A 15773-nucleotide genomic window follows, 5' to 3' on the forward strand; every position below is an offset into this window, starting at 1 on the left:
TATATGTATATATATATGTATATTATCCCTGGGGATAGGGGTGAAAGAATACTTCCCATGTATTCCTCGCGTGTCGTAGAAAGCGACTAGAGGGGACGGGAGCGGGGGGCCGGAAATCCTCCCCTCCTTGTATTAACTTTCTAAAATGGGAAACAGAAGAAGGAGTCACGCGGGGAGTGATCATCCTCCTCGAAGGCTCAGAGTGGGGTGCCTAAATGTGTGTGGATGTAACCAAGATGTGAAAAAAGGAGAGATAGGTAGTATGTTTGAGGAAATGAACCTGGATGTTTTGGCTCTGAGTGAAACGAAGCTCAAGGGTAAAGGGGAAGAGTGGTTTGGAAATGTCTGGGGAGTGAAGTCAGGGGTTAGTGAGAGGACAAGAGCAAGGGAAGGAGTAGCAATACTCCTGAAACAGGAGTTGTGGGAGTATGTGATAGAATGTAAGAAAGTAAATTCTCGATTAATATGGGTAAAATTGAAAGTTGATGGAGAGAGGTGGGTGATTATTGGTGCATATGCACCTGGGCATGAGAAGAAAGATCATGAGAGGCAAGTGTTTTGGGAGCAGCTGAATGAGTGTGTTAGCGGTTTTGATGCACGAGACCGGGTTATAGTGATGGGTGATTTGAATGCAAAGGTGAGAAATGTGGCAGTTGAGGGAATAATTGGTATGCATGGGGTGTTCAGTGTTGTAAATGGAAATGGTGAAGAGCTTGTAGATTTATGTGCTGAAAAAGGACTGATGATTGGGAATACCTGGTTTAAAAAGCGAGATATACATAAGTATACTTATGTAAGTAGGAGAGATGGCCAGAGAGCGTTATTGGATTACGTGTTAATTGACAGGCGTGCGAAAGAGAGACTTTTGGATGTTAATGTGCTGAGAGGTGCAACTGGAGGGATGTCTGATCATTATCTTGTGGAGGCTAAGGTGAAGATTAGTATGGGTTTTCAGAAAAGAGGAGTGAATGTTGGGGTGAAGAAGGTGGTGAGAGTAAGTGAGCTTGGGAAGGAGACCTGTGTGGGGAAGTACCAGGAGAGACTGTGTACAGAATGGAAAAAGGTGAGAACAATGGAAGTAAGGGGAGTGGGGGAGGAATGGGATGTATTTAGGGAATCAGTGATGGATTGCGCAAAAGATGCTTGTGGTATGAGAAGAGTGGGAGGTGGGCTGTTTAGAAAGGGTAGTGAGTGGTGGGATGAAGAAGTAAGAGTATTAGTGAAAGAGAAGAGAGAGGCATTTGGACGATTTTTGCAGGGAAAAAATGCAATTGAGTGGGAGAAGTATAAAAGAAAGAGACAGGAGGTCAAGAGAAAGGTGCAAGAGGTGAAAAAAAGGGCAAATGAGAGTTGGGGTGAGAGACTATCAGTAAATTTTAGGGAGAATAAAAAGATGTTCTGGAAGGAGGTAAATAGGGTGCGTAAGACAAGGGAGCAAATGGGAACTTCAGTGAAGGGCGTAAATGGGGAGGTGATAACAAGTAGTGGTGATGTGAGAAGGAGATGGAATGAGTATTTTGAAGGTTTGTTGAATGTGTCTGATGACAGAGTGGCAGATATAGGGTGTTTGGGTCGAGGTGGTGTGCAAAGTGAGAGGGTTAGGGAAAATGATTTGGTAAACAGAGAAGAGGTAGTAAAAGCTTTGCGGAAGATGAAAGCCGGCAAGGCAGCAGGTTTGGATGGTATTGCAGTGGAATTTATTAAAAAAGGGGGTGACTGTATTGTTGACTGGTTGGTAAGGTTATTTAATGTATGTATGACTCATGGTGAGGTGCCTGAGGATTGGCGGAATGCGTGCATAGTACCATTGTACAAAGGCAAAGGGGATAAGAGTGAGTGCTCAAATTACAGAGGTATAAGTTTGTTGAGTATTCCTGGTAAATTATATGGGAGGGTGTTGATTGAGAGGGTGAAGGCATGTACAGAGCATCAGATTGGGGAAGAGCAGTGCGGTTTCAGAAGTGGTAGAGGATGTGTGGATCAGGTGTTTGCTTTGAAGAATGTATGTGAGAAATACTTAGAAAAGCAAATGGATTTGTATGTAGCATTTATGGATCTGGAGAAGGCATATGATAGAGTTGATAGAGATGCTCTGTGGAAGGTATTAAGAATATATGGTGTGGGAGGCAAGTTGTTGGAAGCAGTGAAAAGTTTTTATCGAGGATGTAAGGCATGTGTACGTGTAGGAAGAGAGGAAAGTGATTGGTTCTCAGTGAATGTAGGTTTGCGGCAGGGGTGTGTGATGTCTCCATGGTTGTTTAATTTGTTTATGGATGGGGTTGTTAGGGAGGTAAATGCAAGAGTCCTGGAAAGAGGGGCAAGTATGAAGTCTGTTGGGGATGAGAGAGCTTGGGAAGTGAGTCAGTTGTTGTTCGCTGATGATACAGCGCTGGTGGCTGATTCATGTGAGAAACTGCAGAAGCTGGTGACTGAGTTTGGTAAAGTGTGTGGAAGAAGAAAGTTAAGAGTAAATGTGAATAAGAGCAAGGTTATTAGGTACAGTAGGGTTGAGGGTCAAGTCAATTGAGAGGTGAGTTTGAATGGAGAAAAACTGGAGGAAGTGAAGTGTTTTAGATATCTGGGAGTGGATCTGTCAGCGGATGGAACCATGGAAGCGGAAGTGGATCATAGGGTGGGGGAGGGGGCGAAAATTTTGGGAGCCTTGAAAAATGTGTGGAAGTCGAGAACATCATCTCGGAAAGCAAAAATGGGTATGTTTGAAGGAATAGTGGTTCCAACAATGTTGTATGGTTGCGAGGCGTGGGCTATGGATAGAGATGTGCGCAGGAGGATGGATGTGCTGGAAATGAGATGTTTGAGGACAATGTGTGGTGTGAGGTGGTTTGATCGAGTAAGTAACGTAAGGGTAAGAGAGATGTGTGGAAATAAAAAGAGCGTGGTTGAGAGAGCAGAAGAGGGTGTTTTGAAATGGTTTGGGCACATGGAGAGAATGAGTGAGGAAAGATTGACCAAGAGGATATATGTGTCGGAGGTGGAGGGAACGAGGAGAAGAGGGAGACCAAATTGGAGGTGGAAAGATGGAGTGAAAAAGATTTTGTGTGATCGGGGCCTGAACATGCAGGAGGGTGAAAGGAGGGCAAGGAATAGAGTGAAGTGGAGCGATGTGGTATACAGGGGTTGACGTGCTGTCAATGGATTGAATCAAGGCATGTGAAGCGTCCGGGGTAAACCATGGAAAGCTGTGTAGGTATGTATATTTGCGTGTGTGGACGTGTGTATGTACATGTGTATGGGGGGGGGGGGGTTGGGCCATTTCTTTCGTCTGTTTCCTTGCGCTACCTCGCAAACGCGGGAGACCGACAAAGTATAAAAAAAAAAAAAAAAAAAAAAAAAATAATAAGACCACTAGACTTAAACGTACTTAGGTTACACCTATTCTTAAATACAATGTCAAATCCCATACTCTCCATTCTCTCCCTCCGATTCCCTGTATTACCATCATCATGTCTTGTCTCATATACAGATGCCATCATAGCTTTTCAAAAAATCAGCTAAGGCTACTGATAAGAGTTTAGATTAGACACCACAAACACTGAGTGATAATAGAATAATACAGTGTGGATGTGATATACAGGGTATAGGTTCATATGTAAAGTTTTGTGTGAGTGTAGTATTGTGTACAAATATGCATATGTGAGCCAAGGGGACTGAGCTGTGCTCCTTTACAACCCTATTCATTGACCAAGTAATCCAGTTTCAGCCATTTCCAATCTGAGAAAGTAATTTCTATCTCATGCAGGTTGTCAGGGCTGGTAATTTTAACTGGCTATTCTGTGTTAGTGAGTTGGGGTATTATTCTTCCATCCTTATTAACTGCATTCTTGACTAGATACGCTATTATTCTTACATCCTTTCTCTTTGTATTCCTTACTATCACTTGTTCTTTTGTTACATTCAGCATTGCAGCCCTTAATGGTTGTAAATCTTCATTGATGAAAACCTTCCTCTCCTTTTTCAGTTATTTGTTCTTGTTCATTATTTCATTCCTCTTCTCTCTACAGCAAAAACATACAATTATCAGCCTACTCCTGCCTCTTTGCTTTCCTAAACAGTGTGCAACTGAAATGTCAAAAGGCCAAATTGCACTCCCCCATATCAACAGTAAGTTCAATCAGTTTTACTTCCAATATCTCCTCATTCTCATTTTCCTCCTTTATATTGCTGAACATATGCAAGTCATCTGAGCGAGTATATTGCTCCAGCTTGTCATTCTCACATCTGTTTAAAAGACTGTTCGTCTTAACAGTTTGTGTATATGCACATAATTACCTATCAAGTTTGTACTGTATGGGAGGGAGTTTTACACTTGTGGGTCCCCATCTTATGAACTTTCTCTGCCATACAACTTATTCAGTTTCTGTATGTTGTCTGTGTTAACCATGTCTTCATTTTATTCCATTCATTCACCTCTCATTATTTTTAACTGGATTCTTGCTTTACTTCTTGTTATGCTTTCTAAAAGTTCTGTCCCTATGTCTTGATCTTTTTTGAAAGTGCTTTTCATTCCATTACAATTGTGTCAGGATATAGAACAATTTGATATAATGATCTTGACAAAGTGTGAGCATCAAATTTTCTCCCATATTTTTATTATATCATGAGCCATCATGATACAACACAATCCCAGCTGGCCATACACTAGAGAATACCAGTGCTGCACATGCTACCCTACCCAATATGTCTCTGTTATTATTTAAAGAGTGAGGGTGCATCATTTGCCACTTGCATATTTCTACATGTCTGCCCACTTGAACCAGCCACCTTTTTGTGCCTAAGCATTCAGCAAGCATGCTTTCTCCAAATGAACCTGCTATGAGGGTAAGGAGTACTTTACCTTGAGGAGAAGTACAATACTGAATGAACTTGAGCATGGGTCTAGCACTTTAGCAATTGCTAACCATTATGGCATTAATGAAAGCAGCATCTGCACCATAAAGAAAAAATGAATCAATCTGGAAAGCCTTTTCTTAGCCATCTACATTATTTTGAAGATGGCAGTGCATGTCAGGATACTGACTTAAATGAAGATGAAAGATGCCCTTTCCTGAAAATCTGGGTGCAAGAAAAAATTTGGGTGCAACAATTTCCTCTGATGGGCACACTGTAAAAATAAAGCCAACAAGATTCAAGATAAGTTGATGAAGAAAGATGGTAAGCCACTTACTGAAAGTGAATTTACCACTTGTACCACTTGTCAGGACTGGCTTCATAATTTTGTCAGACATGTTTGCCTGACAACTTGAAAAAATGTGAATATGTCAGATGAGGCTGCAACAGCTGCAAAGTGCATGAAAGTGGAACTCCAGAAAATTAGAGAGGAGAAAATGTACACACCAGATGAGGAATGGAACTGTGATCAGACTGGCCTTTAATGTAAAAATATGCCAAAGAAAACATGCCAGAAGAAGGCTGGGGCAAAGGCCCTGGGTTTTAAGGCTAGCAAAGACCACTTCACAAGGTGGTCGGAGAATGCCATTACATGGCCAAAAGTCTACTATGATGCAACAGCAAGTGTTGATAAAATGTATTCTTTCCCCTGGCAAGGTATAGATATATTTCTTATGGTTGTTCTAATATTTTTTATTTTTTCAATACTTTGATGTAATGGAAAGAATAAAATGGATAAGATGTACAGTATGCACCTGACAAACATGCATTTATGGATAAATAATCGGAAAACATAATTACATTTTTCTGCAAAGAAAACTAACTCTGAATTAAATGAGTACATAGACATTTTATGTTTGGCAAAACATTTTTTTTTTTTTTTTTTTTTTTTTTATACTTTGTCGCTGTCTCCCGCGTTTGCGAGGTAGCGCAAGGAAACAGACGAAAGAAATGGCCCAACCCCCCCCATACACATGTACATACACACGTCCACACACGCAAATATACATACCTACACAGCTTTCCATGGTTTACCCCGGACGCTTCACATGCCTTGATTCAATCCACTGACAGCACGTCAACCCCTGTATACCACATCGCTCCACTTCACTCTATTCCTTGCCCTCCTTTCACCCTCCTGCATGTTCAGGCCCCGATCACACAAAATCTTTTTCACTCCATCTTTCCACCTCCAATTTGGTCTCCCTCTTCTCCTCGTTCCCTCCACCTCCGACACATATATCCTCTTGGTCAATCTTTCCTCACTCATTCTCTCCATGTGCCCAAACCATTTCAAAACACCCTCTTCTGCTCTCTCAACCACGCTCTTTTTATTTCCACACATCTCTCTTACCCTTACGTTACTTACTCGATCAAACCACCTCACACCACACATTGTCCTCAAACATCTCATTTCCAGCACATCCATCCTCCTGCGCACAACTCTATCCATAGCCCACGCCTCGCAACCATACAACATTGTTGGAACTACTATTCCTTCAAACATACCCATTTTTGCTTTCCGGGATAATGTTCTCGACTTCCACACATTTTTCAAGGCTCCCAAAATTTTCGCCCCCTCCCCCACCCTATGATCCACTTCCGCTTCCATGGTTCCATCCGCTGACAGATCCACTCCCAGATATCTAAAACACTTCACTTCCTCCAGTTTTTCACCATTCAAACTCACCTCCCAATTGACTTGACCCTCAACCCTACTGTACCTAATAACCTTGCTCTTATTCACATTTACTCTTAACTTTCTTCTTCCACACACTTTACCAAACTCCGTCAAAACATGTGAATAATTAAAAAGTAATAAGTAAAAAAGCATGAAAAGGAAAGACATACATGTACTTTATGTATGTTGATCTAGATTGGTACTGGAGGGTAGGCAAAATCTCAAAATATTCATAACACCCTTAAAAATCAAAGAACATCTTCCCAAGCTTTCATCTGTTTTCCAAGACCTCCTCTAGGGGAATAACAAGAGAATATTACAAGATAAATGAACAACAACAACAAGAGGGGCAAGTATGAAGTCTGTTGTGGATGAGAGAGCTTGGGAAGTGAGTCAGTTGTTGTTCGCTGATGATACAGCGCTGGTGGCTGATTCATGTGAGAAACTGCAGAAGCTGGTGACTGAGTTTGGTAAAGTGTGTGAAAGAAGAAAGTTAAGAGTAAATGTGAATAAGAGCAAGGTTATTAGGTACAGTAGGGTTGAGGGTCAAGTCAATTGGGAGGTAAGTTTGAATGGAGAAAAACTGGAGGAAGTAAAGTGTTTTAGATATCTGGGAGTGGATCTGGCAGCGGATGGACCCATGGAAGCAGAAGTGAATCATAGGGTGGGGGAGGGGGCGAAAATCCTGGGAGCCTTGAAGAATGTGTGGAAGTCGAGAACATTACCTTGGAAAGCAAAAATGGGTATGTTTGAAGGGATAGTGGTTCCAACAATGTTGTATGGTTGCGAGGCGTGGGCTATGGATAGAGTTGTGCGCAGGAGGGTGGATGTGCTGGAAATGAGATGTTTGAGGACAATGTGTGGTGTGAGGTGGTTTGATCGAGTAAGTAATGTAAGAGTAAGAGAGATGTGTGGAAATAAAATGAGCGTGGTTGAGAGAGCAGAAGAGGGTGTTTTGAAATGGTTTGGGCACTTGGAGAGAATGAGTGAGGAAAGATTGACCAAGAGGATATATGTGTCGGAGGTGGAGGGAACGAGGAGAAGTGGGAGACCAAATTGGAGGTGGAAAGATGGAGTGAAAAAGATTTTGTGTGATCGGGGCCTGAACATGCAGGAGGGTGAAAGGAGGGCAAGGAATAGAGTGAATTGGATCGATGTGGTATACCGGGGTTGACGTGCTGTCAGTGGATTGAACCAGGGCATGTGAAGCGTCTGGGGTAAACCATGGAAAGTTGTGTGGGGCCTGGATGTGGAAAGGGAGCTGTGGTTTCGGGCATTATTGCATGACAGCTAGAGACTGAGTGTGAACGAATGGGGCCTTTGTTGTCTTTTCCTAGTGCTACCTCGCACACATGAGGGGGGAGGGGGATGGTATTCCATGTGTGGCGAGGTGGCGATGGGAGTGAATGGGGGCAGACAGTGTGAATTGTGTGCATGGGTATATATGTATGTGTCTGTGTGTGTATATATATGTGTACATTGAGATGTATAGGTATGTATATTTGCGTGTGTGGACATTGTGTATGGGGGTGGGTTGGGCCATTTCTTTCGTCTGTTTCCTTGCGCTACCTCGCAAACGCGGGAGACAGTGACAAAGCAAAATAACTAAATAAAATGAACAAATCTAAAAAGAACAGGTATCCTAGTCTGACCCACCACTATTGAGGAACAAGGTTCTACATAACTCACTGGCACCTGAGTGCCCAAACTCTGAATTCAGTCTGGGCTATGGTTAGAGATTGCTGTTTTTCTACTTGGCTCATCATAAATGGAATTTAGCGACGAATCACCCAGTCTGTGTATGTCTATATACATAAATACTAGATTATTTGTTGATAAATTCTATTCATAATGTTTCAAATATTGAGACATCAGTCTTTGAATATAGCTTGGACTAAATTCATGCGGGGTCAGGTTAGGTACCATGTTCCTTAGGCAACGGTGGGTCATTTGTGCAACCTTGCTCCTCAGGTAGTGATAGGTCAGGTTAGGAGTTTTGTTCCTTTTAGGCTTATTCATACATCTTCATGTAATATTCTGATAATATTTCACATGATGAAAAAAACAGAAGAAAGCTTAAGAAAATATTCCTTAAATTTTCCTGTGAGCTATGAAGATATATTTAATTACATAGGCCAATTAGCTAGGGCATATTATCATGGTTGACAGCCATGCAGCACCAGTAGCAGAATGTGAATCATTGGTGACGAGTTGGCTCAAGATTAGGGGGTCAGACATTGCAGATGTATTATTTTGTGTATTTACTATTTTGTAGATCATTTTCATTATGTCATTTAATGTATTATTTGATATAGTCTTGTATGATGTTTACCCTCTTCCACTCCCTTGGCACTTTATCATCTCCAGTGACATCTTGAACAAAATTTCAAGTAGTCTGTCATGTGTAATTGCATACATCTTTGGCATTATGAAGAAAGTTCATCAGGACCATGAGCCTTAATTGGATCAAGACCCTTTAGTGTTCTGTTGATGTCTTTTCTAGATGGTTCAGTTTTTTCTAAGACCTCCTTATCATTGTTTCACTAGTGTTGGGGTTGTAGTTTATTTCATTATGACAACACTTTTGAACTCGTCATTGTTCCTTCCATATCTTTATACCATTCTCTGCAATTTTTCTTGCAGTATCAATTAGCCTATTCTCTCAAAGATCATCTTTCTTACCCTGATGAACTCATTTCTTATACCTTACAAATGGTGGCTGACGGGAATGCCAATATTTTCTCCACAGCACACCACAAAGCTCATTCACTTCTTTTCCTTCCTGCATTTGTGCTGTTTTCCTGTGGTGCTAGGTGGCATTGGGAATGGATGAAGGCAAGTTTGAATATGTACATGTGTATAAAAGTATATGCCTGTGTTTGTATATGTATGTATGTATATATATTTTTTTCTTTCAAACTATTCACCATTTCCCGCGTTAGCGAGGTAGCGTTAGGAACAGAGGACTGGGCCTTTGAGGGAATATCCTCACCTGGCCCCCTTCTCTGTTCCTTCTTTTGGAAAATTAAAAAAAACCGAGGGGGGAGGATTTCCAGCCACCCGCTCCCTTCCCTTTTAGTCGCCTTCTACGACACGCAGGGAATACGTGGGAAGTATTCTTTCTCCCCTATCCCCAGGGATAATGTATATATATGTATGTGCATATATGTGTATAAATATACATATGTGGATGTGTCTTTCTTTCTCTGTTTCCTGCCAGTACTTCACTAATGTGGGAAACAGTGATCAAGTATGAAAAAAATTTCCTGTACACACTCCACAAACTTGAATCTTCATGAATATCTCTTTAAGAATCCAGACTTTCCCAGATGATGTCCTTATAACTAAAATACATTATTTGTACCTTACTATCTCTTGAGAATTGCATGTTTCATAGTCTCATATTACCATTTTGATTGTTTTGCCATTGTTAACTTTATTTCTTTGTTCTAGTTTATTAAAATTTCATATATCATATTCATTCTATAGTTGCTATATCTGTCTATATCTCTGATGTCCATTCTCTTTGGGAACTCCCTCATGGGGATAACCACGGCAAAAGTCTCCATAACTGGTGAACTCTGGTTCTGTTTCTTAGCTTCTGGTGCCTCAACCTAAATAGGCTACAGGCAGAGGGTGACTCTATCACAGTGTTTTCATAGCCACCTACCTAATGTTCCTACTGACTACTTATACCTAATATGCCATGTTCCAACCTACTACTTCTACCTAATGCTCTCATTTAATGTTTCTAATTGCTTCTTAAACTAATGTTTCAACCTCATGCTCCTATTTGATGTTCCTACCGACTGCTTCTAACAACTGCTCTTACCATTTTGCTGAAAGGCAGGGCTGATACACAGCACTTACTGCAGGAGAATCTAGAGTTACAAAAAAATGCAGTGTGTGAGTTAATTGTTGTCAGGTGTTATCTGTCACAAGCGGGAGAGAGTGCATGTTTATGGATAGAATACAAGCAGTCCACATGTTGTTTAGGCAGAAAGAAAAAACAGCTACCTGGGTCAGAGGAGTGCAGCTTACAATGCAGCTGTCACAAACCCTTCCGCTACCTAGGCCAGTCATGCTGGTAATATACCTCCTTGGTTGGTGGCTGCTTACCAACTGCTATCTACTCCTTCCATTATATATATATATATTGTTTTGAAGGGCCATCTTCCACTATATCCTTAAACTTAAGACTTTTATTGAGAGGATCTATATTACTCATCTTTCATCTTCTTTATCCCTCTTTTTGTGGAAGTGAAAAAAGGGGGATTTTAGAAGGTGTTAGGAATGCATCTCTATTTTTCCCTACACTTTTAGGGTCATTTAGCACATATTCAGTGGCCTCACATACTTACTAGAATAGTTCCCCTGTGTAAAGTATGAGAAAGATGTATATAAACAGAAATTTGCCAAAAATCTGAAAACAAACATTGCATTTATTTTTATCCCATCTTAGCAGAACATCATCCAAAAAAATGAACATCTGCCTAATGCACACACATCCACTCAATAGCTGTCATTTAGGATGCACTAAAACCATAACCTACCATCAACAGCCAAGCCCCTAGGTATACCTTGAGTACTTTATATACCTTAGTGTAATCAACTAACAGCACATACCCTATATGACACTTGAATCCACTCCATCTAACCAGAAGCCTTTCAGACAGAGGAAAGGACAAAAGCACCACCGAATCATTTGAAATATCAAAAACTGTTCAAGTAGAGAAAAGGCTAACTTTAGAGTGACTAGTGACTCAGTGATAATGTTTCCCACAGTGCCTGTGGTTACACAAACAGGGCTGCAGTCACATAACCTAAACACCACCATGACTTTCTCCTGAACCAGCATTTAAAGCATGCGAGCATCAGACAGTGACATAACAGAATGAAAGAACTAACTGGTTGTGACAAGCAAAGGCTCTCCCCTTTCCCATGTGTAGACTAACTTAGCTATGAGGAGGCCACACACCACGTCAACAACCACTTTTACAATATTTGCCAACAGTTACCACAACTTGACATATGCTCCCTCCCAGCATACCTACCACCCCCATCTCCCCCAATCAGTAGAAGAATATCAATCAGCTTAGTGCCTTCAGCAATTTAAAACCAGACACTCAACCACATCCACAGACCTTCCAGTGAAACTATTCAAGAAATTCACCCATGAATTAGCTACATCACTAACTGCTATTATTAATGCTTTACTCAAACACACTCAATACCCCACCATTCAGAAGACAGCATATATTACTCCACTACCCAAATCCACCTACCCAGAGTCTCTGAATAGCTTACAACCCTTTGCAATCACTCCACTCCTCTGTTTGATTTGTGAAAGCTTTGTGTTTGAATGGGCCTCTGCTGACTAAGTAGACCCTCAGCAGTTTGAAAACATGAAGTGTTCCTCTACCACTCACTGCCTTGTCATCCTCCTATACTTTGTTTACGACAACTTTTAAGAAATGCAAGACTTCAGTGGCACTCGTCTTCGTAGCCTTCACTAAAACTCTTGACTTGGCAAATCATAATATCATAAAGAAAACCATTAGCCTGGGACTATGTGGGTGTCATGCCTCATGGCTGGCAGACCTCTTGAATGGGTGGCACCAAACCATCCACTGTAGGGGAGCCACATCGGCATCACTACCCCTAACATGCAGTGTACCACAGGGTACTAAGATGGCGTTGCTTTGCTTCCACATCTTTATCAGAACATAAGGACATAATTGGCTCTACCTTTGACATCACTATCAACAACTCACTTGACTTTAGTGCCCTTCAGTACATCATCAGCAACCTTTAGGAGTGGACTATAGCCAACGACATCACTATTAACCACACCACGATAGTGATAATGGACATCAACCTGGGTGTAAACAACATCCTGTCCCCTTACATCTCACTAGGCCCTAACATCCTTTGTGTAGTGACTTCAAACTTCTTGGTATCATGACAGACAGGTTTAAAGTGGAAGAATCACTTCATCACTATCATCAAGTCCTCCTCATGTCATCTGAATCCTCTCTGACAACTGAAATCTCTAAGTGTCCCACCAGTTGAGCTCAGGAATATCTATACCACTGTCATTCTACCTAAGCCCCATTATGCCTCCCAGCCTGGTCCTCCTCACTAACAATGAAAAAGAGGGACCAGTTAGCAAGAGTGCAAAAAAGGGCATGCAGAATCATCCTGGGCCCTTCTTACACCACCTACCATATCAAAAGGCCCTCATTTTGCTGAACTTGTCCACCATCACTGGCAGATTATGCAGCAGTTTGGCAATAAACCTATGACACACTCCATCACAGAAACCTCCTCCTCTCTGATGCCCCTCCATCATAGACTACTGTTCATCACTTCCGTTGCCTTGTTCCAACCAGATCTCATAAAGACAGATATAGGAACAGTCCTATATCCACCAGTGAACTTCCTAAACAAACCACGAACAAGTGCATGGCTATGCAAGTGAACAGCTTGGGCAGACAGCAGGAGTGGATGGTACTGCCGATGAATTTTTTAAGAAAGGGGGTGACTTTGTTGCTGATTGGCTGGTAAAGATATACATTGTATGTATGGATTGTGGTGAATTGCCTGAGGATTGATGGAATGCAGGTATAGTGCTACTGTCTAAAGGCAAAGGGGATAAATATGAGTGTTCAAACTATAGAGGCATAAGTTTGTTAAATATACCTGGTAAATTGTATGGAGGGGTCTTAATTGAGAGGGTAAAGGCATGTACAGAGCATCATATTGGGGAGGAGCAGTGTGGTTTCAGAAGTGGTAGAGGATGTGTGGATCAGGTGTTTGCTTTAAAGTCAAATGCATTTGTATGTGGCATTTATGGATCTGGAGAAGGCATGATAGGGTTGACATAGACGCTTCATGGAAGGTCTTTAGAATATATGGTGAGGAAGGTAAGCTGCTAGAAGCAGTGAGAAGTTTTTATCAAGGGTGTAAGGCGTGTTAACGAGTTGGAAGTAAGGAGAGTGAATGGTTCCAAGAGAAGGTTGATCTGTGGCAGGGATGTGTAATGTCACAATGGTTGTTTTATTTATTTATGGATGGGGTGGTGAGAGAGGTTCTAGGAGCATTGCATATTGTGGAGAAAGAGAGTCCATTGTCTGGAAGGGCAAAAATGGGTGTTTGATGATACAGTAGTATCAGTGATGTGATATGCATGGGATGTACAGAGGAGGGTGGAAGTGCTTGAGAACAATATGTAGTGTGAGGTAGTTTGAGTAAGTACTAGTAGGGTAAGAGAGAAGTGTGTAATAAAATGAGTGTGTTTGAGACAACTGAAGATGGTGTGCTGAAATAGTTTGGCCTTATGGGGAAAATGAGTGAGATATTAACAAAGAGGATACAAGTGTCAAGAGTGGAGGGAACAAGGAGAAGAGGTATACCGAAATGGAGATGGAAGAATGTGAAAATTTTTTTGGGTGATCAGGGCCTGAACATGCAGGAATGTGAAAGGCATGCATTGGATACAGTGAATTGGAACAATGTGGTATACAGGAGTCAACATGCTGTTAGGGGACTGAGCCAGGGCATGATACATGTTTTTTGAAAGGTGTGGGGTGAACCCAAGTGTTGCAAATGGGAAAAATAATCAATTCAGTTACATTCATATTTTGAAGTGAAAAAGTTTAAGGGAATCACTCTCAGGCTACATTCAGTTGCATTCTAAAAACGAATACATACAAAACCAAAATTTCAATCCAAAAAATCAAATAGCTTTTTAAAAAAAATCCATACCCAACATAATCATTATATAAACATTGTTTACCTTAAAAGTATTTACAACAAAATCACCAAAGGACAAACCTTAGCAACATTACTCTTCGAAGCTGTCCCACGCATAACAACCAACCACATACATCCATCATTTGGGGTGGCTTTTGGTGCAAGCTGTACATTACTTGCTAAATGACTCTGGTAGCAAGCATAGACCAAAATGAATTTGTCTGCAATGAAATAAGACAAATAAAGAAGTTTAATTATAATTCAGATATACTAAATACTTAACAGTCTTTCACAACCAAAGAGTTTTCTTTATTTAGAAAATTTGCCAATACATGAAAATCAGGTTTATCCTTTCCTTCATATCTCCATATATTTTGGTGCCCGACAATGCAATGAAAGTCTAAAAAAACCTTGGTTTAAATCTTGTCCCATGTTTTCATGTCTGTGCCACACTCTCTGCCCTAAACTTGGGATTTCATTTTTATTCACTAATTCTTGATGGTATTAATGGCAACTACTGCGTTTCCTTAATCTTAAGGCTCATGAGTTGTGGAAAAACCTCCTCAACTCGAACCGTTCTTTGCTGCAGATATGCAAACCAATCTTTAAGCAAAGAAAAACAAGGTCTGAGCAGGAAGTCAGTTTTATGCCTTGTTTACATGAAATGACCTTTTGCTTATCAATATTTCTTAACTTTCATGGTTCAGAGTACTTTTTATTATTTCCTTTCATAATGACCATTCTTTCAGCTTTACAATCTGATGATATTGCCAGAATTAGTGTTTTTTTAAGACATTTTAGACATTTCCCAGCTTGTTATTTCCTTTCACCTTTATGTAATTATTTTTTGTCAAAAAGCATGTCAAAAAACTGACTTCTCAACTTAAAACTGAAGCATTTTATTTAGAATAAAAGACTGCTGCCTCACAAGCAAGGATGAATATGTGCATGTGTATTTATGTATATGTCTGTGTATGTGTATGTAAATGTGTATATGTGGATATTTATATGTATGTGTATATGAGTTGATGGGTCATTCTTTGTTTCCTGGTGCCACCTTGCTGACGCAGGAAACACTGATCAGGTATAATAAATAAGTAAATGAAATACATAGATATTATTTATTATATTAATTTCATTATTCTTTATTATACTTTGTCGCTGTCTCCCGCGTTAGCAAGGTAGCGCAAGGAAACAGACAAAAGAATGGCCTAACCCACCCACATATACATGTATATACATACACATCCACACATGCACATATACATACCTATACATTTCAACGTATACATATATACATACACAGACATATACATATATACAAATGTACATAATTCATACTTGCTGCCTTTATTCATTCTCGTTGCCAACCCGCCACACATGAAATGACAAGCCCCTCCCCTGCATGTGTGCAAGGTAGCTCTAGGAA

At 40.7% G+C, this 15773-nt stretch overlaps 1 protein-coding gene across 6 annotated transcripts in view; it reads right to left on the reverse strand.

Annotated features, from left to right (window-relative positions):
• Positions 1 to 15773, reverse strand: part of LOC139749153 (sphingosine kinase 1-like) — a 148470-nt gene that overhangs the window by 18998 nt on the left and 113699 nt on the right. For all 6 annotated transcript variants that reach the window (XR_011712894.1, XR_011712893.1, XR_011712895.1 and 3 more), the window contains exon 8: positions 14426 to 14565. Coding sequence is in view for 3 of the 6 variants with exons in the window: in XM_071662822.1 (XP_071518923.1) it covers positions 14426 to 14565 (140 nt within the window). In the remaining 3 variants the exon portion in view is untranslated. The remainder of the gene's footprint in view (positions 1 to 14425; positions 14566 to 15773) is intronic.

The sequence above is a fragment of the Panulirus ornatus genome, chromosome 1, assembly GCF_036320965.1.
Source record: "Panulirus ornatus isolate Po-2019 chromosome 1, ASM3632096v1, whole genome shotgun sequence".
Lineage (NCBI taxonomy): Eukaryota > Metazoa > Arthropoda > Malacostraca > Decapoda > Palinuridae > Panulirus > Panulirus ornatus.